The sequence below is a fragment of the Aplidium turbinatum genome, chromosome 16, assembly GCF_918807975.1.
Source record: "Aplidium turbinatum chromosome 16, kaAplTurb1.1, whole genome shotgun sequence".
Taxonomy (NCBI): domain Eukaryota; kingdom Metazoa; phylum Chordata; class Ascidiacea; order Aplousobranchia; family Polyclinidae; genus Aplidium; species Aplidium turbinatum.
The window spans coordinates 16,725,903-16,751,723 of record NC_137487.1 but is presented as its reverse complement, the minus strand read 5'-3'; the positions used below and the strand labels follow the sequence as shown (position 1 = coordinate 16,751,723).

Below are 25,821 nucleotides of genomic sequence, written 5' to 3'. Positions count from 1 at the left end.
TTCAGTGTAAGTAAACTTAAAAGTCACCTGGTCGTCATGTCTTTACTAAATATCGCAGCATAAGACTAGGCTTGGGGATAAGTTGTATTATTTACAAACTTAGATTTTCACCAACATGGTACGGTAATCAGAGATGTACGTATGCGCCGCAAATTCTACGCCGCATACATGCGGCGTAGACTTTTTGTTTGCGCTAACGCTTGCGGCCACATTTTTTTGGATAGTTTGCGCTTGAGGATGCGCCGTAAAGTTTTCGCGGTTTTTTAGCGCATAGCGTCAACGCATACTTTTTAATGTCTTAGTTGTTGTTTGCAATTTTTTTTGTCAAACTGCAAAATGTTAACGTCTTGCAATTGCCCATTGTTCTAGTGTTGTGTCACAGTGTCATCTATTGTTCAGTCAGCTGGAGTTTGTTTGTATATCGCACTGCCTTTGACGCTAGAGTCCCACGTGGAGACTGAAGTCTTGCAGAAAAAAAGAAAGAATTAATTAAAACAACTTAGTCCTACTGAGAAATTACTTAGTAAATTACGGGTCAAAACAGGAATGTAATGTAAGCAAGCAAGTAGGTAGGTTGGTAATGCCGCTCCATGTAAAATGTAAACAATGACTTGGCTTCGTAGTGTGAAGTTTTTTTAGGCAAGCAGTGTTGAAGGCGTTTGTAAGCAATTGTGAGCACTTTAATTTATATTAGTTAAGTCTTGCATTTTGGGGCAAATCAGAAACTTCTCATGCAATGAGCAGTGCATCCTATGTATCTAAACAAACTCAAATATTTGGTCTCCGACCGTGATTGCTTGCATGATGTTGTACTCTGTATGTTATATGTAGTACATTACTTTGCCGATTATTCTTGTTGTAGGCTAGGCTATGTAGCGTAGACTGCGTAGTAATGTGTAGGTCTACATACAGTAGGCTATCAAGCTAAGGTAATTTTTACTTGACAATTTATACATTCTGTTGCGTAAGTATGTAATTATATATGTTTTGTAACTTGATGAGCAGTTTAGCAAAACATGCATCCAGGGGCCAATTGTGAGAGGCTTTTGAGTAGCCTACTGCTAATAACACTAGTAATGCTAACTATCCCTGAATGCTAATAACAAAGAGTTGTGCAGTTCAGAATCTAAACTTGCTTGTGTCTGGCAGTTTTGTCTTCCATTAACCCACTTTTTAAAAATCTTATCAGAAAAAAGCATGGAGCTTACTGAGAGAATTATGGCATTAAAAGCAATATTAGTCTTATTCAAACGGAATTATTTTAAAAAGAGTGTTTTTTATAATGGATTTTTAGGGAGCGACAGTTAGTATATTACTAGGAGCGACAGTTAGTATAATACTAGAATTTTCTTGATAGGCATATGCTACAGTTTCTTACACTACACTATTGTATTCAGGGAATAACTTACGGTACCGGTAATACTAATCTCCAAGTGAAATGGAGCATGATAATACAAATCCATGGCCCTACATGGAAAAGTATTTTAAGCTCTTCTTCGAAAGGCAAAAACTTATATTTTCAATGCCAGATGTGCCTTCCGGCCAAAAAGATAATTTCTTGTAACGAGAAATCGCGAAGTGGCTTGAAAAGTGTGTTGTTTCGAGTGGTTTATACCGTGTGAATGTTTGGCACCTAGCAAACAAAATGAGTATGCGCTAGAGTATGCGCTAACGCTGACGCCGCCAACTTTTTTTACAAGTTGCGTTGACGCATGCGGCGTATAGTTTTTCGAACGTTTGCGTTTGCGCTGACGGCGTCAATATTTTTTGTATGCGCGTACATCACTGACGGTAATACGAATCCGAGCATAGGCTAACACAAATCAAGCAACAAAAATTTCTTAAAAATACGAAAACTCTGCTTTAAAAGCAATAACGCCTCATTTAAATCTTCGCTTACATCAATTGCAGACAGGCGCAGTTTACTCTTGAATTAAAATTGTGTAGTGAAACCAGGCAACAGCTACACGGTGAGCACTAGAATGGCATTCCTAACAGGGCTGTGGGTGGGTTCAAAATTGTTTACGCAAGGTTGAAGTTTTACTCCCAAGTATTTCAACTAAAAGCACAACCAACCGTTAGGCAACAGGACTGATCCAAACAAAAATATCTCGTTTGTAAAAACTCTGTTTTGACCAGCCATATTAAAAGCTGTTGAAATATCGCATGACACCGTTTGTTAGCTTATTTTCACCCCTGTCCACCGTATTACACCAAATATGACATTTTTTCAACCTATATAGCACAATAAAACGGTTCTATTAATATCCCCATGTGACATTTAAACAGACCCTAATTGACACTTCTCGCCATGCACTAATGCCAAACAACTTACAAATACCTGCTATAGTTATAAAGACGAACTTGGATAAAGAAAAAAATCCAAGCGGGTTAAATCTATAGATTTTAATATTATTCATCAAACTGGTTTAAAAACCACAGCCTTCATTCCACCTGTGTTGTGAAGAGACACTCAAATTTAACTTAGTTTTGAAATTGGTTTACGCTACTGGGTAATAAGATCCACAGAACAATGCCAACCAAATAAACATCAGGATAGATTCTTGCTAAAGACAAAACTTAAGTTTTGTTGTGGTAATCAGACTGCGCATGAAGGTGGTTGAGAATTCAAAACTGAATAGGAAGGTATAAAAGATAACGTTTGTGTCCATCCTTAAACATGCGGTGAAGCATTTTAGCAAGACACAGAGATATACCCTCGCTAGGTATGGAAGCCTCGTTTTTCAAAAAGTTATTTAGGTCATACAGTTCAATATTTTAAGAGCTAGAAACAATACTATTTACAGCAGGAACACATGGAGGCCGGCTCCCTTATCAGACACAGTGATGCAATGAATAAGCGTGGCGCTGGTTAGCAATAATGGCTTCCAGACCGTTCATTCCTGAGGGGAAGTACAAAATATAGGCTACAACTTTTATTAAAGTTGCGGGAAAGGTCGATGTTTGGAATGGTTTAATTGTAGGCAACGTGCAAAATGCAAATTTATATTTGACAAAGTGCCACTATCCAGCCACAAACAAACCGGATCAATTCCTTGAAGTATTGCATATAACTTGTCATTGTGCATTGATTACTGTGCATCTATGGAAGTTAAATAAAATATACAGAATTAACCTTTACAGTATACAGTACACTACGAGTTTGTTGAAATAAAACAATAAGCTGGAGGAATTTCAAGGCCAACCTATGTATTCCAGAAACAAGGCTTTCAAGAGTCTGGCTTCATATGCTACAGTTTGTTTTCCATCCGGTGCTTTCGGACTTTCGTTGATTGAAGGCTGTGCATTGGAGACAGGAATGTCTTTGCCATGGAGTTCACAGTGTTCAAGAAACTGAATCACTTCATGCAGAATGGCGTCTCTCAACGTCAGCATATGCCTACCAAGAGTTTCAAGCAAAGACAAGACACACCGCTTAGCATAGAACCATGTGTCGACCCCCAATTTTCTGTTGTATGGTTCAAGACTTTTAATAACTCTTGAAATCCCGAAATCAAAGTTTCCTTTGGCGCAATATAAAGTGCCAATGACAATGTTCACAATACAGAGGTGGAAAACTTTTCGATCAGGATCATCATAAGACATTTGCTCCTCTTCTTTTTCTATCTTCCTCATCAATTCTTCTGCTTCTTCATTCTGACTGGTCATGATGTAAGAGACACAAAGATTTGCTAAAACTACAGCTTCAACATCAAGTATTCCATCATAATGCTTTTTAACGATTGGTTCGTAAAATCCTGTTGCTTCTTTAAACTTGTTGTCTTGCATAAACAAAACATGAGCCACATTCAAACGCCAGGTGTCATGTTCATTACAAAATTCCACTGATTTTCGAAATATTCTTTCAACAGCAGCATGGTTATCACGATCCCAATATATCTTAGCTTGCTGCATCAATACAGGGATATACTGCTCTAAAGCTTCATCATAGTCATTAACAGTTTTCTTCACTGCTGCTTCATCATGCATTTCCTTAGCTTCTTGCACTTGCTTTGTTAGCTTTCTAAGAGTATCAATGTGACGACTAGCCATATCATCAAGTTTTTTAAAGGCTTCTTCAGCAGCAGTTTGCTTTGTAATCACTGAGTCAATGAACTCATACAAATAGGGAGTTAGATATTTGTATGTGTATTCAGAATATTCAGCAAGTACATCAGCAGCCAGGTCCAAATAATCATGCTTAAGATAGAGTAAAAGTAAGTTTCCAAAGGTCTCTGGTGGAAAACTCGGCTGCTGCAGTAAAAATTGAAGCTTTTCAAAACCTTCTGTTGCCTTTGTCTGCATGTTCATCAATGCTATGTTGTGTAGAGTGTATGGATCCAGTTCTTCTTCTGATCTAGGAGGCATGTCAGTCAGTGCTTCTCCAGCTGCTTCATAATTTTTCAACTGATATTCAATTGCTGCTTTGAGGTTAAATGCTTCCACCAGAGCAGTTTCTTTGAGAAGAACAGTATTTCCGACACTACGAACATCAATGCCTTCTGTTGTCATGCCAACACTCAGTTCTGGATGCTCTCTGATACCTCTTTCTATGACATCAGCAATATGCTTCAATGCAGGTGCATAGTGCTTTTGCCTGTAGTAACATAAGGCTATATTATAAGACAAACTTGCCCGATATCCTGCCATCTGAATAGCTTGTTGAAATTTCTTACACGCATCATCAAATTGATTTTCTTTATATAAGAGGCATCCCATATTGATGACATTATCAGGATCTTCTTCTTCTGAAGGTTGCTCCACAAGGCTCTTTGCTCCTGCATAATCTTCCTCCATGTACTTAATAGCTGCTTGGATTTTTTGCACTTTGGTGTGATAAGTTGGATTTTCAATACCAAATGAGGCCTTCATTGCAGTTTGATAGTCTCCGCCTTTGTAGAGGGACATTACATAGTATAATTTATAGTCATCCACTTCAGGGCACAGTTGAGAGAGCTGGTTGTAATAATCAGCTGCATTTAAAAAATCCTGGCTGTGGTAGTAGCAGTAAGCCAACAATGACAGTGTTGCACGAAGTTGCGGTTGCTTTTGCAACTCAAGATGCAAAATTTCAATAGCACTTGCATACTGTCCATCTCGAATTTTTTTGTATATTGTTGAGGTGTATTCCCCATCTTTGATCACATTCATTTCTAATATTTTTATTAGCTTTAGAAAGTGAAATTTTCCTAACAGATAACTGATAAAGCATCAACAAAAATCAATCTAGTATTAAGTTATTAACTAATGTACTGACATTTGTTACTTATTACCTTGCACATAGCAACTTAAATTAAACTTTATCATTTCAAAATACACACTTGTGAAAAAGGTTAAATTTACTTTATTACACTCTAGTCTACACGCTGTCCAAGACATGTACTTGCTGTTTCCTCAGCCTTAATTTGTAAAACTATGATGGCTATAAGTAGAACAAAAACGTTCTAGGAAAGTTAGATACATGTGAGTGTTGAGCTTGATAGATTACCGTACCTATTAAGTAAAACTTTAAAGTTTGCAGGTTTTTTGCCACTCAGCTGAAACATATAATTTTCCTTTTAAAGAAGAATAACTTTATTTGATGTAATTCACTCTGCTTGTTTTTGTTTTTTTTTGTTTGGCATTGAGCACTTTTTGTAGTACGGTACTAATAGTATTTATTGTTTAATTTTCTTTTCTTCTTTGTTTTTGTAATATATTTATACACAAAACTCGATGGCTTTAAAAATACTACCGTAATTCCCAAGTTTATAATGTCACCGAGATTCACACAGAAATTCACTAAAGTTCTTGCCAATTACTATTGTTTTAAAATTATTATAGGCCAATTTATTATGTGCTACTAAATGAAGAGCTGTCCTTGAAATATGTAGCTAAAAAGCACACACAGTAAAGTCAAGAAAGCATTGCTTATTTTATCATTTCTTTGTTCATAAAGTCAAGAGCTTAACCAACTAAGCAGCTGAGGCACGTCTTACCATTTGGATTGTTGCTTCTACCTTTTCTAGACCACTGCAACGTAGACTAGGCTATGGTCTTTAGACTACTGTTTTTTGCTGAGATAGTCAGAAACAAAAAAAAAAGAGAACAAACATTAATAGTCTCGAAGACAGTTCAGTTTTTTTTTATTTCTAACCATCACAACCAAAAGAAACAGATGCTAAACATAGCAGAGGTCCAGGAATTATGGTAATAACGGCAACACGCGAACGTTATAATTGCTTGAAACCAAAATTGGACAATGGGTTTAAAATTTAATATAGTGACAAGATACAAACAAGGAGGCTAGCTTATGTAAATCCGTTTTTTTCACTGACTGATACCAACTCTCTCAACAACTTTACTAGGCATCATTTGTCTACATACCCTTAAGAAATTTTGAAACACCATCACCCGGTTGACTGCTCACGCAGCTAACACAGCCCATTTCTTCTGTTGTTTTGCTTGGAATCTCCCTGTGATGCTGCTGTTAGCAGTAAATCCAGCTGTTACTTTTTAGAAGGAAATCAGAATAAAAGGATTGTTAGGATTAACAATTAAATAGAGGTAAAATCATGGTGATGGTGTTAATTTAAAAATAAAGTGATAATAATCCTAGTAACAACCATTTTTATGCATCAAATAAAACTCAAAATAAAGAATAATACCAAGAAGAATTTGAATAAATGGATTAGAAATTTAAATGACGTCTGAAGCAAATCAAGAAATGGAAAACGTAAACTAGTGTCACCATGCGGCAATATGATCAGTCATCTGATTCTGGTGACAGAATGTAAATTGTGTGAGTGCAGTGCTGACTGCTGAGTGGGACTGTGGGGCGTCTTAAATGTCGAATACCTCCTACAGCTGTTAACCTTGTTAGCTATAAGGTTTTCTCAGCCGACATAGAATAGATAAGCTAGACTGTATTTGTAATTTTAAAAGGCTCCTATTGTGGCAGATATACGGTACCGTACTATATAATTATTTATAATTCTATTTGAATAAGGACCTTCTGATGATCCTCCTTTTAGGTGAAACAGGCTGTCAAGGGTTTAGAGCAGGGAGTCAAACCGTTTGATTTTTCCGGTTTGGGTCCGGTTCTGGTTCAAAGATTGTTTCAAAATTTGGTTCAGTTTCGGTTTGGGTTCGAAGAAACTTAAGAAGAGTTCCGGTTTAGCTCCGGTTCAACAACAATGATTTGTGGTTCAGGTACGGCTCGGTTTCGACAAAAATAGTCTCAACACCGGTTTTATAAGTTCCGGTTCGGGTCCGATAAAATTAGGCCTAGGCCTAGTTATTGAAATCCAACACTGGTCAAAAAATTCCTTTCCAAAGCATCGATGATGGTGGATCGTGTGTTACGGAATAGGCTATAGTTCATCTGTACAATGTGGCCTCCAAGATAACAACATGCTATGAACAACTTCACTTACCACAATGCGAACAATGACGTAATGCTGGAGTGAACCGCTTTTTTCAACCGGTTCGGGTTCGGTTAGAGTTTAAGCTAACTCAAATTTTCAGTTCAGTTCTGGTTAAGGTTCAGACAAAATCGCACCAAAATCGGTTTACAAAAATCCGGTTCGGGTTCGGTTCGACTCCCTGGTTTAGAGACTAATAACTTATAATATAATTATTTATAGATTAAAGGTAATAAAGCTAAGGTTATACTGAGACCTTATCTTTAAAAACAACTCATAGCTATCAATTAAACTGTACAAGGTTTACGACATTCGAAGATGCACGTAGTGGGTGCCAAAATTAGGCAACATGCATACTAACTTTTCAATTATAATCAAGCAGCTATTTTAAGCGTTTAGTCTATTTTTAATCAAACGTTTGAAGTCAACAACAAAAAAGCTAAGCAGCCTACCAACTAGGATATGGTGCAATACATTTGAAATGAAGGTTGATATGAGTTAAGTGATTGGTAGGCTACTGGTACGAAAAATGGCTACCGTATGCAGCTAGTCAAGTCAATTTATTTTCTTTCAACAGCGCCATATATAAACAAACAAGTAGAGTAAATGAAATCGTCAAAACAATGCTATTTGAATAAGTAACCTACTGCCAGGATTATTTAGTGGTTATTATTATCAGATTATTAGAACCATTTTTTAAGGTTTGATGTTGAACATGAAAACTAAAAATTACAAAAGCAACCATATGTTGGAGATTTTATCCAAATTAAACAGAGAAAGAAAGTCAACCAAAGATTTTTGTGATGTCAGTTTGACAGCTGGATCACGAGATTTTGCTTCTCACAAATGTATTCTTGGAGTCTTTTCAACATTTTACCAAAAATTGTTTACTGTGGAAATGCGTGAAAAATATGAAAATAAAGCAACTGTTCAAGGTGTGGATGAAGATACAATGGAGACAGTGTTAAACTTCATATACACTTGTAATGTCACAATAACAAGTGAAAATGTGTATGAGTTGCTGGAAGCTGCAAATTACATGGACATACAACAGCTCAAGCAATTTTGTGTGGAGTTTCTGCTCGATGAAGTGGATGCATCAAATTGTTTGAGATTTTTGGAATATGCGAAGCTTTATGACATTGATAAAGTACTTGAAAAAGCAAGTGCAGTTATTGTTAAAAATTTTGAAGCTGTTGTCCAAATGAAAGAGTTCAAAGCGATGAAGTTTGATGATTTCTACAAAATACTGCAAATTAAAGGAAAGCAGGTTTCTTCAGAGGAATGCATTTTTTATTCGCTGATTGGTTGGTTAAAACATGACATTACATCTCGTAAAAAGCACCTCGCACAACTGTTCAATGAAATTGAACTTGAAAACATTTCGCTTTATTTTCTTCAAAATGTGATTGGAAAAGAGGAGTTGATCATGAATTCTTGTAAATGCACAAAGATTTTATTTGAATTAACTCTTTCCCGCTGTAAAGCCGAACAAAGTGGTGTATCTGTCCATCAGCAAGAACAGGGAATAAAATTTCTCACTTTTGCCAGCAAGTCTGTGTGGGTAGTTGATGTCATCAAGAAAGAACTAACGCAGTTACCTGATTCTCTCTGCTACCACTCTCATGGATCAGCTGTAGTTCATAACAACAAGGTCTATCTTATAAGCAGAAAAGATGTAGAGAAGATTGATTTGAATACCAGATCAAAATTACAATGGAACTTATTTCCAAGTACGAAAATTTCCCGAGAAGGATCAATGTCTGTAATTTCTGATGATTTTTATTTATACTGTTGGAGGCTATCATAGAGATGCCATAAATTCAGGAGAGCGATACAATATACGAAGAAATTGCAGAGAAATGATTGCTCACATGAATGAACCACGGTGGTATCCTGCTTTAGCTGCTGCTAGAGGATCAGTCTTTGTCCTTGGCGGTTATGATTTCAATGTTCCTCTGAAAACAATGGAATGTTTTGAAGTGCAAAAGTGGCGGTGGAAATATATGCCACCTATGAAAGTTGCAAGATATAAATTTCCATCTGTCATATTCCAGAATAAGCTGTATGCAATTGGAGGTTATGGCAATGGGCTGCTAGATGCTGTGGAATGTTATGATTTTCTGAAGCAGACATGGAATGATGTTGCCAAGTTGAAAGTACCTAGAAGCGGCCATGGAGCTTGTGTGGCAAATGGAAAGATTTATGTTGCTGGAGGTGGAACTGAAGTAGTGGAGGCGTTTGACCCAGCAAGAAATGTCTGGGAAACAGTAGTGAATATTCCACTTCTAAAACAGGCAGATTTGGTTGCTGCTCTTTGAGTAATAAATGACTGAATAATCAAAATGCTTTTTTTTAAACAACTTATCAACTCACCAAGAATCCAAGATATCAAAACAGAGGTTGAGAAAGCTGCACTTTACCACTGACATTTTGCTTTAATGAATATTTGTTGTTTTGAGACAGCTATGGCAGAACATTTTACTTAATATATATGACATACGTATATATGTAATCATAGGCGTCGATTTTTTCTTAGAAAAGAGGAATTCTGGGTGGACGAGAGTTTTCAAACAGATTTCATTGAATGTGTTTTGTATATGTTTGCAAATTCGCAATGGTTCAGTCTTTAAAATTAGCATATTTTACTTCGGTAAAAACGTTGCCTAGGCCAAACGGCAAAAGTTGAAATAGCCTCGGCAATTGCTGTGAACACTTAGTAGGAAAAGATTATACTAAAACATGTAAAACGAGAAGCGAAAAATATACTAGAGTAGTCTATCACGAACGCATTGTTTGATTTGTTGTAATGTAATAATACCAAAAGTAGTGATAAAGCGAGCAACGCGATACGCACGCTGTTACGGTAATTCACGTTAAAAAACTCACGGGGAGGAGGAAAGTAAGTTAATTTTGGGTTGATTAAACGTTCGAGTCAGCACAAATTGATTTAATTTTCTCGGCGGGTTCCTATTGCGTAACAACAATGCCCAATAAGAAATTTACGCTTGTTTTACATTAATTCGACATCTAGTACCGTTGAATTATCATAAAATAACGTTAATTGCTCAACCAGGTACAGGTAACATATCAAGAGCTCCCTGCGAGAAGATTGCCTCGATTTATGTAAGCTTATAAGCCAACATAATTTCGGCACAATTGGGACACTGCGAGCAACACAAAGTCTGTGTGATAAACTAGTCAGAATCGGTATCATCAGATGCTGTATCAGCTGGACGAGATAACAGAAAGCGAGGCGCAACAAGGAGTAGATGCTTACAATAATTTGACGTAGAAATCAATGCAAATAGGGTGATATTTCTATAAAAGATTCTCCCAGCTGGGCACATGTCTAAGCGCCGGCAAAGTAGGAAGTAACCCAAATAAAACATCCAGCAATGGTAAGATTGAATCAACATCCTAGTCTGGTGTTGTCTAAGACAATTAGTTTTTTCTTGTAATCTTGTGGTCCTTACAATCACCTCGGCAATTGCCGACGGTAATTTCGAAGAGTGTGGTTTACTGGTTAGTCTTTCTCACAAAGACTGCGTTCAGCGTCGCTGCAGCAATTAGGCTAAGCTTTAATAGGTTGGATGTTTTCTTTCTTGCACCTTGCGATCGATCCTATGAGCGCTGCTAAACTAAACAAACTTCTTTTATGTTTTCTTTTGCGACCTAAAAAGCGCGTGACTCGTGACCTGTTATCTTTAAAGTGGCGCCTTCGGATTTGTCGCATTTTGATTTGTAAAAGCAATTGTTTCAGTACGTCTTTAGTTTGTATCGGTTATTTTATTGTCATGTTCATTATGATGTCATATTCACATTTGCTTATGCTGACCGGGAACTGAAGTTTGATTGTGACATAACGAAAGTGAGACCATTCGGAAAAAGGATCAAACGTGGCTTTCTCTCACTAGGAATTGCCAGCTGTGGCAGTTGCCGTAACAACAACAGTGCAGTGAGTACCGCTTTTTTTCCACCCAGCGTTGTTGCGGAATTGCTTTGTTCTGTCGTATACTTAGCGAGAGACATAGCGTAAAACAAAAAGTTGCGCTGCTGTTGGTTGGATAATCCAGCGTTTAAGAAAAACGGAAATAATTGTAACAAACACTTCATAAGTGTCATGAAAACAGGGTGGGTGAAACATATTTTGCCCACCCTCGTTTCGCGGCAGGGTGGGTGTCGCCCACCCTATTTCGACGCCTATATATGTAGATTGTAGAATTGTAGATACATAATATGTATTTAATTATACTTAATTGTATCTCACGCTTGGTTTACTTTTTTTTGCTGAATTCATGCAGTCACACTGAACTTTTCACCTTACTGAGTCTTAATTTTGTGACATCATTTCATTAAACCTTCAAAGTGAAAAGTTTTGGAAACTAGTCTAGGCCTCGAAATTCACGGCGGACATGTCCGCTAGGCTGTGCCAAAAAATGGCAAGGTTCATGGATTTTTCCTTGATTTTTTGAAAATTTATTTGTCCGCCGAGATAGCTGCTCAGACCGGACACGTTTGTCCGCCATTAACAAAACGAATTTCAAGGCCTGCTAGTCACTATTAGTTTTTTTTTTTTTTCTGCTTTAAAGTTTAAATTGCCCTTGTTGCAAGTGTTTGTGAAAGAGAGATTTTGGCCTTGTTTTGTTCAACTTCAGCTCATGGTTAAAATCTCCTTTGCTGCACTGGCAAGTGTTGATTGTATATAAGTACTGTAATTGTAGGCCTATTTTTGTATTATTTTGACATAAAAAGTTTTCTTTTTTCTATCTGTTCCAGGTTTGGTGGCTGTGCAAATTAAAATTAAACATTTGCACAGCCGCCAAGTGATTTCCAAACACTGCTTTTGCATATTTTAATTCTTTTGGTTTTGCCATCTTTCCCTTTTTTTGGTGCCAAATCCGTGTGTTTGCTTTGTCGTTCTCTACATGTTCATGCCAGCAATGAAAAATGAAACTGAATTGAATACATTATACAGCTGTTGGACGTGTTGGTTAGATTATGGCGCAATCAGGATGGTAGTGAAAAACCATAAGCGGTCATCTAGTCAGCCACCACCCCTTATCTATAAATCTTTAACCTCCGACTTTGTAGTTGGTCATAAAGTGGGAAAGGGAACTACGTGCATTAAGTATGGTAACAAATCAAATTTTACCAAACAAGTTGTTCTGTAATTCAAAATAGTGTAGTCCTTAACTATCCTATGTTGATCTGTACACTCTGTTTAAGATTGTATTGTAAATTTGATTTTGGTGTACTGGTAAATCAGAGGGATTGTAAGATTGGAAAAAAGTAAAGACATATTATGTCAAAGTCCAAAAATAATGAGTGCGTTAAAGTTGTAGTGCGATGTCGTCCTCTAAATCGAAAAGAAATTGAAGAAAATCATGAAAGTGTTGTGGAAATGGATGTCAAACTTGGCCAAGTTAGCATACGAAATCCAAAACGTGAGTAAACACAATTGTAATGCTAGCTCTTTAACTTTCAGCATTGTATATTTCCAGGAATGGGAATCTTTAATAATGTTACAAGTGCAAGCAACTACTGCCAGAAACTTTACTTTTTACAGCATCTGAGATAAAAATAAGCTTCTGGTAATGAACATCCCAGCAAATTATAAGATCTTTAATGTTTGTGCTTTATTTTATAATTTATATAATTTTTCTTATGATTTTTCTTCCCAACTACGGTACTACTAGATATGTTAATGTATCTGCACAATCAATCACTGGTTTATTTTTTCTTATAATATCACTATAATACACTTGCACATTATACACTGAAATGAGAGAGGAAGGAAGCGAACGCATAAAGAGCTTGTCTTCATTATATAGCAATTCCTAGTAGCATCTTAAGACACAGCTTTGTAACTTGTGTGGTGACTCTGTTGCCCATGTGCAAACATTAAAAACTTTGGTATAACCTTGTCCAATATACAGTATATTGCTTTTTGTTTAAAATGCATGTGCGTGTTTTTGCATTTGTATGGTTATATGTTTGTTGTTTCTCTTATTCTAGCTTGGCTTAATTTCTTGATGATCTACATTCTTTCTCTTTGTTGGGTCACAATTGCATGTTAACTGCAAACACCCACTTTGTTAGCATAGTAAACCACATTTTCAGGAAAACAAGAACGTGGGACTTAATTCAGAATTAGTAGTTAGAGGTGGGCAGTAGCACGCTACTTTTGTAGCGCGCTACTTTTGTAGCGGCGCTACTTTTTTGGTAAAAGTAGCGGTAGCGGCGCTACTTTTTAGTTGGAGTAGCGGCGCTATTATTTTTCCAAGGTAGCGGGAGAGGCGCTACTTTTTTTCAGTCGCACTCCCCCTACCCGCTACTTTTTAATTTAAAGTGAAAAAAATACTCTTTTTTTTAGCAGCACTGGCGCGGTCAAGCAGCTACAGGCTATAATCGGTTTGGTTGCAAAGTTTGGTCTTTTGGGAATCTCGTTTTGTGGTGTGGAGCTGCGATCACGTTGCGGGATAGCCTACATCAAGCCAGGTTGATACCGAGAAGAGTGACACCAACACCAGTCACGACTCCAAGGATGAATTTTTTGGTGTGTTGGCGCCATCCGTGAAACGTCGGTGCAGAAGGAAACAGCAATTGTGAACGCCTTTTTTTCAGACAGGAGCAAGTCCTTGAGCTTTTCGAATAGGCCTACCGAGTTTAAACATCTGTTCATTAAATACAACACCTCCATTCCTTCCAGTGCTGCGGTGGAGAGACTTTTCTCTGTTGGAAAAGATGTGCTTAAGCCAAAGCGGGCAGGACTTAGTGACTCTCATTTTGAAATGCTCGTGTTTTTGAAAGATGCGTAACAATAAATTTCCCTTAGAATGTGTTTTCTATAACGACGTTAAAACGACAGTGTAAACCAGGGGTTCCCAACCTGGGGGCCATGGCTCCCTACTGGGCCATGAGCCTTTTTCAAGGAGGCCATGGAAAAATTTGAAAAATAATAATTTTTCAAATTTATTATCTCTAAATCCACTCCAACACTGTATAACAAAATAAATAAATTAAAATTTAATAAAATACTAGCACATTTTGCCCAAATCTTCATGAAATGGTCTTTAATTCCCAGTTGTTTCAAAAATAATAATATATTATAAGATTTCTATGTAAAGTTGTAAACAGTTACGGCTGAAATAGGGGGGCCATTGATTTTTCAAAGGGGGCCACGGTGTATAAAAGGTTGGGAACCCCTGGTGTAAACGAATGATAACATTCGTTTTCAATTTCATTTTTGCGTCACTAGGGACTTGAGTGTTTCCTAGTGTCATTTTAGACAAAAGTAGCGGAAGAAGTAGCGGTAGCGCGTGCTACTTTGGTCTGAGTAGCGGTAGCGGGTAGCGCGCTACTTTTGTAAATTGGTAGCGGTAGCGTGCGCTATTTTGGTCCAAGTAGCGGTAGCGGGTAGCGCGCTACTTTAAAAGTAGCGGGTGCCCACCTCTGGCTGCTGTACAGTGTACGAGCTCTCCATCCTGAAACCAAAGTCTTTTTGGACATTGACCATATGAGGCTTGTAAAGTCGACTTTAATGGTATCTGAGTGCCAAGTTGTTGAGAAATACATTGGTATAGTCAAGGAAAAGAACGAGTTTCCCATCTTTCTGTGGCAACGTTGCTTAGTAGTCTTTGGGGAAGCATTTTGAAATACTTGAAGCTTCAGTACTTCTTGGGCACATCGTTTGTAATGTGCAAAAACTTATTTTCAGTATTAAAAACTCTTTGGCAAACCATGTTACAACACAGAAAAGGACAGCTGCAATTTACTTTGAAAAAAGATATCACAATTACCACAAAAAGACGGACAGGCCATTTGAAAGACACTATTTGCTACTATTTTTACTTCTGGTAAACGTTAGTCACTACCAGATTCCCACAATTAATTTAAAGTGTGCCTGTCACATACAAGGACGTATGTTTACAACATACATGGAAGCTAAGAGAGAAATACAACCCCCCTTAATGAAGGCATAGTTCGAGTTAGAACAAACAGTAAACAATGTAATTAAGTGAACACTTTTTACACAATAATGTTTAACTTGTGTCATAACAAAGCAAACACTTCTGAAAGAGCTCAAAATAATTTTGATTTAGTTTACACACTACACAGCCGTTGGTCCTAACTAAAATCTTATATGCACTGTGATGACATGCATGATGTCTATTTTGTGATGATAATATTTTCTTGTTTCTTTGTTAGTTAGGCCTACTCCTTCATTGCTTTCTTGTGCGGAAAGAATAACTTGCACTTGTTATATTGTTGTATATTTATACAAGGTTCTCAAATCTTTTCAAAATGAGAAAGTAACGTTATGTAATGTATTTTTTATTGTTTGTATAAAGTTTTTGTCTCTTCACCTCAACAACATTAGCTGTTTTAACATTAAGCGTAATTGATCTTGAGAATGTTGACCTCCAAACATGCTCTCCCCCAAGTTACAATGTCCTGGCGTCTACACTAGCTCTAGTCTATATAGTTGTGTTTATTTTAATTTTTATAGCATCACATGGTGAATCGTAATCTAGAAATTGATTAAATTTTTGTTGTTGTAATAGATTCCGTAGAACCTCCAAAGCCATTTACTTTTGACGCTATTTATGATTGGAATTCAACACAAAGTGATATTTTTGAAGAAACGTTTCAAGCACTTTTAGATTGTGTACTGAACGGATTCAATGGAACAATATTTGCATATGGTCAAACTGGTACTGGGAAAACATTTACTATGGAAGGTATAAAAAAAATTGTGCAAAAAAAGGTTTCATCTAAAACTTGTAGATTTTACGTTTGATGACATTAAATTTTGTTTTGTGTTGACTATTACCTGGTATTGGTGTTGGACATAATTTAAATGTTTTTTTACTGCTTTGGAAGATTTTATATTTTTGCAAAGAGCTATTATAATGGTTTTATTAAAGTTTTTCCATTTGGCTTGCAATAGCAATTTTTACCAAGCTTAAACTTTTTGATATTGCTGTGCACATGATTTATTGTGTTTGGTCTTTTTAATTGCAAAACGATATTATGATATTTTTTTAATAGATTATAATCGAAGTGTAATTTTACTGTTGAACCTTTAGGAGTTCGATCTGATGCTGTTTTGAGAGGTGCCATTCCTCGTTCATTTGAACATATTTACAAACACATTGCGCGTACCAAAGACCAGCAATTTCTTGTTCGAGCCTCATACCTTGAAATTTATCAAGAAGAGATTCGTGATTTGCTTTCCAAAGATCAAACAAAAAGATTAGAATTAAAAGAGAGGCCAGATACCGGTAAGACTGAAAGATAAATCCATCAATAAAAGTTAAAGTTAAAATATAAAAATATAAATCCATCCATAAAGTTTTAAAGCTTCTTCAAATGACATTTGTAAACATTTTTTTTATGAAATTTAACAAAAAAAATCAACTTTTGAATGCGAAAAATAAACTTGAAATTCTCTAATTTTGACACCATTTTCGTAAGTCCCTTCATTATCTTTCAAAGTGAAATCTTTTTTCGTAAAATAAGTTGCTTCATTTGCATGAAATTTTTTACCAACAGTTTATTGACTAAATAACACATTGAACCAATAATTAATTGATATCTTTCAGGCGTTTATGTGAAAGACCTTCTTTCATTTGTGACCAAATCTGTGAAAGAAATTGAGCATGTTATGAATGTTGGAAACCAAAACAGAAGCGTTGGAGCGACCAACATGAATGAGCACAGGTAATATTTAATGCAGTCATTGTGAATATCAGGATGAAAGTAGAGATGCAGTACATGTGAATGGAGAATGGTTATTTCTGTCTTTGCCATGAAAATGCACATTTTAACATGCATGCAATAAGACATGCAGTGTTGCCATCATAATAGTTTGTGAGGAATCTATTATAAACTGAATAACTGTGGATATGTTAAAAATCATTTCTAACCGTATCACAGACTACACAATAGATTGCATCAACAAATTCACCAAACTAGGTTTAACACACTGTGTATACATTTTTCAGCTCAAGGTCCCATGCTATCTTTGTGATCACAATAGAATGCAGTGAAGATGGTATGGACGGAAAGAACCACATCCGGGTTGGTAAGCTTAACCTGGTCGACCTTGCTGGCAGTGAACGACAGGTCAGATATTATCCATGTTGGCGATTTATATTTATTGCTGCAAAACTTGGTAGCCAATATATGTCGGTCCGTCTGTTACTATTTGGAGAATCCGATTCGGAGAAATCCCAATTCGGAGACAGCCTTTTTCAGAAATTTCTAAAATCTTACAGCGGCATCTGTTTATTCAAAGGAATTAGCTTATAATAGAGGTTAAACAAATGAAATCTCAGCGGAATTGTCTCAACTGAAGTTGCTAGATATCGCTATAGCTTATACCCGCAAGATATCAGCTAATTTACATCTACCTCACTGAAACAATAACCTTCTCGTTTGCATGGGTATGGGAAGGTAAACACAAAAACCGCTTACTCAAATGATCCCTACAAATTCTCTAAAGCCGTCGCTGGATTTAAGAAATCGCGGAATCGTTTTTTTTCTGAAAAAGACTGTCACCGAATTGGGATTTCTCCGGATTCCGAATATATGCACACTATTTGCGTTAGATTTTGTAGGGAATTGTTTAATTTCTTTGTTATTGTTGGCGGTACTTCGTACATTTCGATACTCAGTGCATTGCTTATCGTAACAACACTCATCATACTGTTTTGGAGTATTATATATATTAAACATTTAATCTACAGGTAAAGTCTGGTGCGACTGGAGAGAGATTAAAAGAAGCCACCAAAATTAATTTGTCGCTTTCAGCATTGGGTGAGTTTTCAACAGAATCGCACTTTGCTATTCAGAAACTCAGGTTGCGAGTGGCCTATCTAATGTATTTTACCAACTAGACATTTTTTGAATTAAAATGCTAACCTGGACCACAGAAAAATATTAAATCGCTCCCACAGGAACGTTTTAGATATAATATTACTTGTTTGTATTTTTCATTTCGATTTACATTTTTAATCGGAAAAATTCATGATGCATGATGCTGCAAGGGACATGGAAGAACAAAAATTGCTACCCATCACGAAGTTTGAAAAATTATCATCATTATGTTCCTTCCACGTATTGAGGGTTGGTACCATGCGCCATTGTTCTCTATGATGAGCTGTTCGAGTGTTCGTACTGCACTTTTATAATTTAATTTCGTCCATTTAGAGATGTTTTTTCTCCAAATCATTCTTGGTCTGCCTTTGTTTCTTTTACCATTTATCTTCCCTTCTGTTATGATCTTAGCAACGAGTTTTGCCTTATAGTGTGTCCGAAATAGGCTATTTCAATTTTCTTGATCTGATTTCTGTATTTGTAAGAGAACTTTGCTTGAAAAATAACATCAGTTTAATGCACTTTAAACTTCCAGGAAACGTCATATCATCGTTAGTTGACGGCAGAGGTCACATTCCCTACCGTGATTCTAAACTCACCAGACTGTTGCAAGACTCCTTGGGCGGGAATGCGAAGACTGTAATGGTGAGTAGATAATAGGCAAGCTGCACATTGCGGTAGTTCTATGCATTAAGTAGCAGAATTACACTTCAATACTTTGCACTAGCTTAGCTGTAGCAGATATTTAACTGCTCTCACACGCTGCAACATGATAGAATTTTTTGAAGTTGTTCAAACAACACTCTTCCTTTAGGTGGCGAACATTGGTCCTGCGAGTTACAATTATGACGAAACGATGACCACCTTACGTTATGCCAACCGTGCTAAAAATATACAAAACAAACCAAAGATCAATGAAGATCCTAAAGATGCGCTCCTGAGAGAGTTCCAGGAAGAAATAGCTAAGTATGTGACTGGATAATGGATGTGCTTTTTCATATCTTGTTCATTTGCTTTGTGTTTTCTTGCTTATATATTGCTTGTGCGAACCATGCCCAATATCAAACCTATTTCTGTAAATATTTTTTTATGTTATTGCAATTTCGAAATTTTTTATCAACTTTTGAGTTCATTCAGCATGTTTTATTTTGTTGGTAAGTTTTCTCGTTTTGTTTGCTGCAAAGTTGATAAGTATATTGCGGACAACTATATTTTGGACAACAAACATATTGCCTACTAGTGACATCACTGGCTTTTTAGGCGAAATGAGATTAAAAATTTTCTTAACTTAATATTCATGATGATGGCAAGTTCTGCTTTAACTCAGACTGAAAGCTAATTTGGAAAGCAAAGGAAAACATGGGACAAAGAAACGTCGCAGGAGGAAAGACGGAGTGGAGGAAGATGGTAGTGATTCATCAGATGAAGACACTGATGAAGATGGTATGATTAATCCTCTCTAAATACACAATGTTGGCATCATCATTGAAGAGCACTACAGCTTTAGAATAAGTCGGAGTTGCAATTTTAAAGCTATAATGATTTTCAAAATGATCTTAATAAGTTTCGAGAAATAGGGTTAGGTCAAAAGTTTACGACTCTACAGCAAAAGGTTCTTTAAAAGTGTTGCACTTTGTTATATGCAGTATAAAAGTAATATTTTCATGTATTTATGTAATTTTCTGTTTTTTTTTTAAGTTTTGTGCTTCTGCTCTCTGACGTACGACGAAGAATCTCTCCCGAAATCGTATTTTCCGAAAAATTTTATTTTTACGTTTTTTAATATTGTTGTTGTGTGTTCAACAACACTTTGGACTTGAAATGTCACCTTGTGTAACCATTTATGTCCACAATACAACATTGTACAGCTGGCAGTCTTGTCATATTTCTATCTTCATCTTCAGGAAGCTTATCGGAAATGAAGCGAGCCGCTCTTGAAGTTGAGAAGAATCGCATCTTGCAAGACAAGACTATGGCAGAGGAGGAGAAAGCGAAACTCTTAAAGGAAAAGGAAAAGAAGTTGGTTGAACTGAAGCAGCAGCAGGAAGCAAAGGCTTCTCTCGCTGCCAAAATCGAAGTAAGTCATTTTTACGTATTTGCTATGTTCTAACCTCCGTGGTTTAGTATAAGAGTGTTTGTATTCTAGAGTGGGTCTCTATTGTCTTTACTACTCAAATAAAAGGTATTTACGTGCACCAAGCCACAACCGCAATTGACAAAAAGACCAGCAATCAGCATTTACTCATTATGATTCTGCTACTCACTTTGTGCTTCTGATTTGTAGTATGATAAGTAGACCGATCGCTGTTGGCGAATTTTGCTTTCTTGCAGGTCCCCTCCATGTTTTCGGCCTGGATCAGCGATTTTTGATTGCTACGTCACGGCACGCCAGTGTGCCGTGATACGGTGGCAAGTGTACGGAGAGTAATCCTCACAAGGCACAATTGATTAAAATTGTGAACTTGAACCAAACAATCTGGTTGTTTTACGATATAGTTCAGGCGAACGGTCCAATTTTAATGTTTTGAGATAATTCACGAAACAACGACGTAAACATGGCGTGTTCTGTTGTATCCAGGCTTACGTCCGCTGGTTGTAGATTTAGATTAAGTGAACGGAAAGGCAAGAAAGCTAATTTCCGTGTCAACCTTCCGGTATGCCTTTCAGTATCTTGACACATGCTCTTGGACGGTGTCGAATCGCCGCCTTATCGAATGCCGCACCAAGGCTCTCACAACTCGGCTTTGCATTCTATAGCTAGGCGATGTGTTTATTTGAAGCTTCTTCATTTGAAGGGACATGTCTCTTCCAGGCAATGCAAAGCAAGCTCTTGGTCGGAGGACGCACCATCGTGGACCACACCAATCAGCAGGAGAGAGAGCTGGAAGAGCGTCGGAGGGAGCTCATGGAGCAAACACAACGTGAGAGGAAGATGCAGCAACAGCTCCTCACGAAAGAAGAGTCCACACTGGACATGCAGGAAAACTACACATCCCTCCGTCAAGAAGTGGATAGTAAAACTAAGAAACTTAAAAAGGTACGAACTTCGTGTTTCTGATGAAAGCGTTCAAAAATATCCCACTGAGATGTATTTTAACATCCGGATGCGTGGAGTGTTTTGCTCTCTTCTGTTTATAGTTCCTTATAAAACAAAATTAAGTTTTCAGGCTTGCTTTAAACTTTTATAGAAAAGTTGTGAGCAATATTTCGCTTAGAAGTGGCAGACTTGAGGGAACTCTGTAGTCTGCAGTCTCAATAGAATTCTTATTATTACTTTGTTTTTCGTATGATGACGTCAAAGCATCGTTTCAGCTTTACGCCAAATTGCAACAAGTGAAAGGAGAGCTGGATGATCTAAGACGTGTCCACGTCCAAGAGCAGGAGGAACTTGAAATCGCTCAAATGGAGGTAACATGTTTACTAGCTTGCTTATTTAATCATTATCGGTTTTTCAAACGAATCTTTTTAAACAAAGATGTTGTGTATCCCGTTTTCACATAACTATTTATTGGTAGATTTTTTTAACCATGGACGAATAAAATCTAACAACTACACGGCATTTAACATACCACGAAAATAAACTAGAAATTACAAACGTTTACAATTACAAATTTTTTTTGTGTAATTTCAATTTATGAAGAACGTCAGTCAGTTGGTTGCTTGAAAATGGCTAACATGAGTATGGCCGAAAACGTTTGTAATTTTTAGTTTATTTTCATTTTATTATGTTAAATGCCGTGTGGTTGTTAGGTTTTATTTGTCTATAGTTAAAAAAATCACCTCTCTACCAAAATTGTATTGATAGAAAACATGTATTGTATAGTATAATAGATACCAGTTTGTTAAGCTTGATTCGTCTAAACTTTTGCTTTGCACACAAAGCACCTGCACTCCTGCAGCCAATAACAGACAATGGTATAGCCTGATAGACTGATTATGAGTGAGACAACTTGTTTTGTTCGGACGGCTCATCGGTTGCCCATTGCATTACAATTTCCGAGACATTCTTATGCAGATGACCCGTGAGCTGAAGTTGAAGAGTTTGATCCTCGAGAACTTTATTCCTCTGGAGGAGAAGTTGAAGCTAGAGAAGCGAATCCAATACAATGATGACAAGGATGACTACGAGATACGAGCTCTCAGTAATGCTGGAAGGTCTGCTATTGTAGTTTGCTTGCTTTTTTGAATTGCTCGGTTCTTTATTCTGTCAAGAAAGCTCATGGTTTCCAACTGTGTTGTTGTCAAGTTTTATGTGAGCGAATTTCCAATGAAAAGTGATGTATTTTTGCGGTTATACGATGTAATTTTACGATTTTCAGTCAAACCATGATGAAACGGCCACAGAGTGCTCACGGGGGGAACCACCGACCGACATCACAATACGCTAAGATGGCGGCCGCCGTCGGGTTCAATCCTCGTTATCGTGGCGACAACATATTGCTGGTGGAGCTGGACATGCCCACCAGAACAACACACGATTACGTCGGACCAACAATTGCGCCAAAGGTTAGTAATTTACATCAGCAAACATTTCAGCCAAATCAACTTGTCAACATTTTTCGTCTTTTGCAACCATCTGTTAAAGTTCTCATGTTAAAGAAGTAATTCTTTCTGTGCTGCTAGGTTCGATATTGTTGCATATTTCAAATGTATGTAATTACTCAAATAGCCAAATCCGTCATATTTACATTGATTCAACGTCTCCAGACGTTGAATCAATGTAAATATGACGGATTTACCTGTCTGGACATGTATCTATCTTGTTGTCCCCCTTACAAACTTCCACATCACAGGTACAAGCTGCTTTGAACGCCGCGTTGCAAGATGAGGATGACATCCAGCTCGATGCAAGCGCTGACAAGTTCACCAAGAAGATAAAGGCCAGGTAGTCATATTGATAAGACAGCGATATATATTGATATGATTTTAACAAATATAGTCAATATACAGTGGTCTGTCTAATTCCTCACCTCCAGGGAGTTAGACGAAATTGACGAATTAGGCCTACTGACAAATTATGTAAACAGGTCCCCCTTATGAATTATAGCCTACAGCTGTGACTGACGAATAAGGCGAACTGACTAAAGACATTTTGTACTGCAACTATATTTGTTACTCTCATCCTAAACAACTAAACATACTTTCCGTGCCTTCTTTCTATCCATCATGACATGCTGCACAGTGCAGTGTGCACACATTCTTCGCAGTGTTAACAATACATTCTTATTATGCAAGTATAATAAAAAGCGAAATCTCTCCTGAAACTATATTCTTAGTTTGGTTTAAAGTTGAAGCAACTGTTTAAATTTCATACCTCAGTAGATGATAATGGAACTGCCATGCTGCGCTTTTAAGTTGAGACAAGCGTTCTGTTTGGGTAGCACATGGAGGTGGTAGAAAAAAACAACAAACGCCGATAAGAATGTGTGTAAAGTTATCTAACTCTGCACGCCTTATTAGGGCCAAGTCAGCTCGATCTCGAAGGGCTAGCAAGCGCAATGATAGTAAACCTCCCACCAACGGACAGGAGACCTCCATGTATCCAACATCTAGAGGATTGGTTCCAAAATGAAGGGTTGATGTTTTATCCCAATCATTCCACGTTCAAGTTATAAATTCAAATCTATCATTTGTTCGGTTTTTTAGCAACAAGAATGCATGAAGTGAGGCGTTGTTATTGTATGGAACATAGTGTTTCATATGAAAGTGCATGCTGGAAGATTTTTTTTTCAATTTCTCTGCATTTTCGTTATCTGCATGAATGTATTGTCCTGTGCTTTTTCGCCCACTGTGACGACTTGTCATCGTATTACCGTTTAGAAAATTATTACCCGCGCACTGTTCATTTAGTTGCTAAGTTGTCTCGTTGGATTCACAAACGGTTCTCATGTCGTCTGCAATTAAATAGGTGCTTTTGTGTTGTTATGATTTTATGCTTTTTTTTTACATCCCAATGCGTATTAATTTGCACACAAACATGGACACATCGACAACGGCTGACAAAGCAAGTTGAAGTTGTGCCTGACGTTTTGTATTTGTGACGTCGAAAGTTATTTGGCCGTTCAAGTGTAAACCTAGGTTATTTCTCGAGTTGAATTATATGGCTACTCAAGGTTTAAACTTGTTAAAAGCTATTAGGCCTATATGGAACGTATCGGCCTCTCAGCGACTTTGTGAGGCTGCTCTTGTGAAATATATTTTTTTGTTTATTTATGTTCGCTTTCTCATGCATTAAGGAACTTTCTTTGTTTTTTTAAATAGAATTGAAGCTGTAACGGTAACCCAAAGAAACATTTGACAAACGAAGAGTGCTGATAGGCTGTAGTGTAGGCTACAGGTGGTTTGTGACAAAATAAAAATGGAGTGGAGACATTTTAATCACAGCTGCAGACACGAAGGGTTCTTTGAGATAACTACGTTAGGCTAGCTCGCTCTTGCATTAACGAAAGAAATTTAATAAAAATTTTCAATGTTATCTCAGGTTTTGGATACATTTGAATTGCCGTAGGCTAGGCCTATGGTTTTGCTCGAATATTGCTATCACAGCATCAACTGAAGTTTTTCGTGCCTGAAAGGTTGCATTCTTCAATTTATTTTTCATTGCTGGCGCGAACATGTAAAGAACAACAAAGTAAACAAACGAGTTTGGCACCAACAAAAGGAAAAGATAACAAAACCAAAAGGTTTAAAATATGCATCGATAAAACACTATCTTAAAAATGCACAGCCACTAAACCTAGAAATTAAAGAGAGAAAAAATAAGAACTTTTATTTCGTCGGTTGTAAAAATAGGCCTAACCTACAATCAACATTTGCAAGTGTAACAAGGGCAATTTATGCGTTTTTTTTGTGCTTACGCATAGCCTATATCTTAAAGCTAAAATCATTTGGGGTTCGCTAAATTGTAAAGCACAACAGTAAGCTCACTACAGTTGATGGGCCTATATTTTTCTCTTGCCACCAGGTTCCGCTGAATGAAGAGCAGCCATTGAAATGCGTTGCTCAAGCCCCACTCCGAGAGCCGTCCAAGCGCAAATACCCTTCTAATTGAAAACCATTTCATTAAACTATTAAAGAGGTTTTAAAAATGTGGTTTCTTGTATCAAAGATGTCATAGAAACAGCAACAAACCTAAAGTGGCAATGGGCGGACATGTAGCAAGAATGAAAGACAACAGATGGGCCAAGATAACCACAGAATGGACACCAAGATATAAAAGAAGAACTAGAGGAAGACCAAAAAGAAGATGGCGAGATGACATAGAAGAAAAGATTGGCATCACCTGGATGAGAACAGCAAAAGACAGAATGGTGTGGAAACATATGTGGAGGCCAGCAGTGGCATGACCGGCTGATGATGATGATATAAAAACTAAAACAAAATTTTATATTTTAAACGTTATTATTTTCAGGCCGATTAAATTTTTTTGCCTGTTTGAAACCAAAATCGCTTTAACTTTTCTCATTGATGGTAATCTAAATGCGTGAGATAAATTTTAGTAACATTGTAGAGTGCAGATAGATAAACACCAGTA

The 25,821-nt window shown here is 37.0% G+C and overlaps 3 protein-coding genes across 3 annotated transcripts; 2 read left to right on the top strand and 1 right to left on the bottom strand.

Annotated features, from left to right (window-relative positions):
- Positions 1-72: 72 nt before the first annotated feature.
- Positions 73-5,195, bottom strand: LOC145785622 (intraflagellar transport protein 70A-like). The gene has a single exon (XM_082597298.1). The coding sequence runs from the start codon at positions 5,149-5,151 to the stop codon at positions 3,196-3,198; it is 1,956 nt and encodes a 651-aa protein (XP_082453424.1). The 5' UTR covers positions 5,152-5,195; the 3' UTR covers positions 73-3,195.
- Positions 5,196-8,118: 2,923 nt separating this feature from the next.
- Positions 8,119-9,769, top strand: LOC145785266 (kelch-like protein 12). The gene is made up of 2 exons (XM_082596946.1): positions 8,119-9,136; positions 9,204-9,769. Exons 1-2 carry the CDS (start codon positions 8,119-8,121, stop codon positions 9,722-9,724), a joined length of 1,539 nt encoding a protein of 512 aa, XP_082453072.1. The 3' UTR covers positions 9,725-9,769.
- A 2,869-nt stretch (positions 9,770-12,638) lies between these two features.
- On the top strand, positions 12,639-24,673 carry LOC145785111 (kinesin-like protein KIF3B). The gene is made up of 16 exons (XM_082596813.1): positions 12,639-12,850; positions 15,971-16,147; positions 16,496-16,690; positions 17,012-17,129; positions 17,414-17,534; positions 18,158-18,227; positions 18,823-18,932; positions 19,102-19,253; positions 19,615-19,730; positions 20,192-20,364; positions 21,100-21,324; positions 21,600-21,695; positions 22,303-22,442; positions 22,607-22,793; positions 23,081-23,172; positions 23,748-24,673. Exons 1-16 carry the CDS (start codon positions 12,709-12,711, stop codon positions 23,857-23,859), a joined length of 2,226 nt encoding a protein of 741 aa, XP_082452939.1. The 5' UTR covers positions 12,639-12,708; the 3' UTR covers positions 23,860-24,673.
- Positions 24,674-25,821: the final 1,148 nt, after the last annotated feature.

Bases quoted from the DNA above. Each gene is read 5' to 3' on its own strand.
- LOC145785266 (XM_082596946.1), top strand. From the start codon at position 8,119: ATGAAAACTAAAAATTACAAAAGCAACCATATGTTGGAGATTTTATCC. The intron at 9,137-9,203 runs GTACGAAAATTT...ATACTGTTGGAG, and splicing joins ACAATGGAACTTATTTCCAA to GCTATCATAGAGATGCCATA.
- LOC145785622 (XM_082597298.1), bottom strand. From the start codon at position 5,151: ATGAATGTGATCAAAGATGGGGAATACACCTCAACAATATACAAAAAA.
- LOC145785111 (XM_082596813.1), top strand. From the start codon at position 12,709: ATGTCAAAGTCCAAAAATAATGAGTGCGTTAAAGTTGTAGTGCGATGT. The intron at 18,228-18,822 runs GTGAGTTTTCAA...TTAAACTTCCAG, and splicing joins TTTGTCGCTTTCAGCATTGG to GAAACGTCATATCATCGTTA. The intron at 19,254-19,614 runs GTATGTGACTGG...GCTTTAACTCAG, and splicing joins TTCCAGGAAGAAATAGCTAA to ACTGAAAGCTAATTTGGAAA.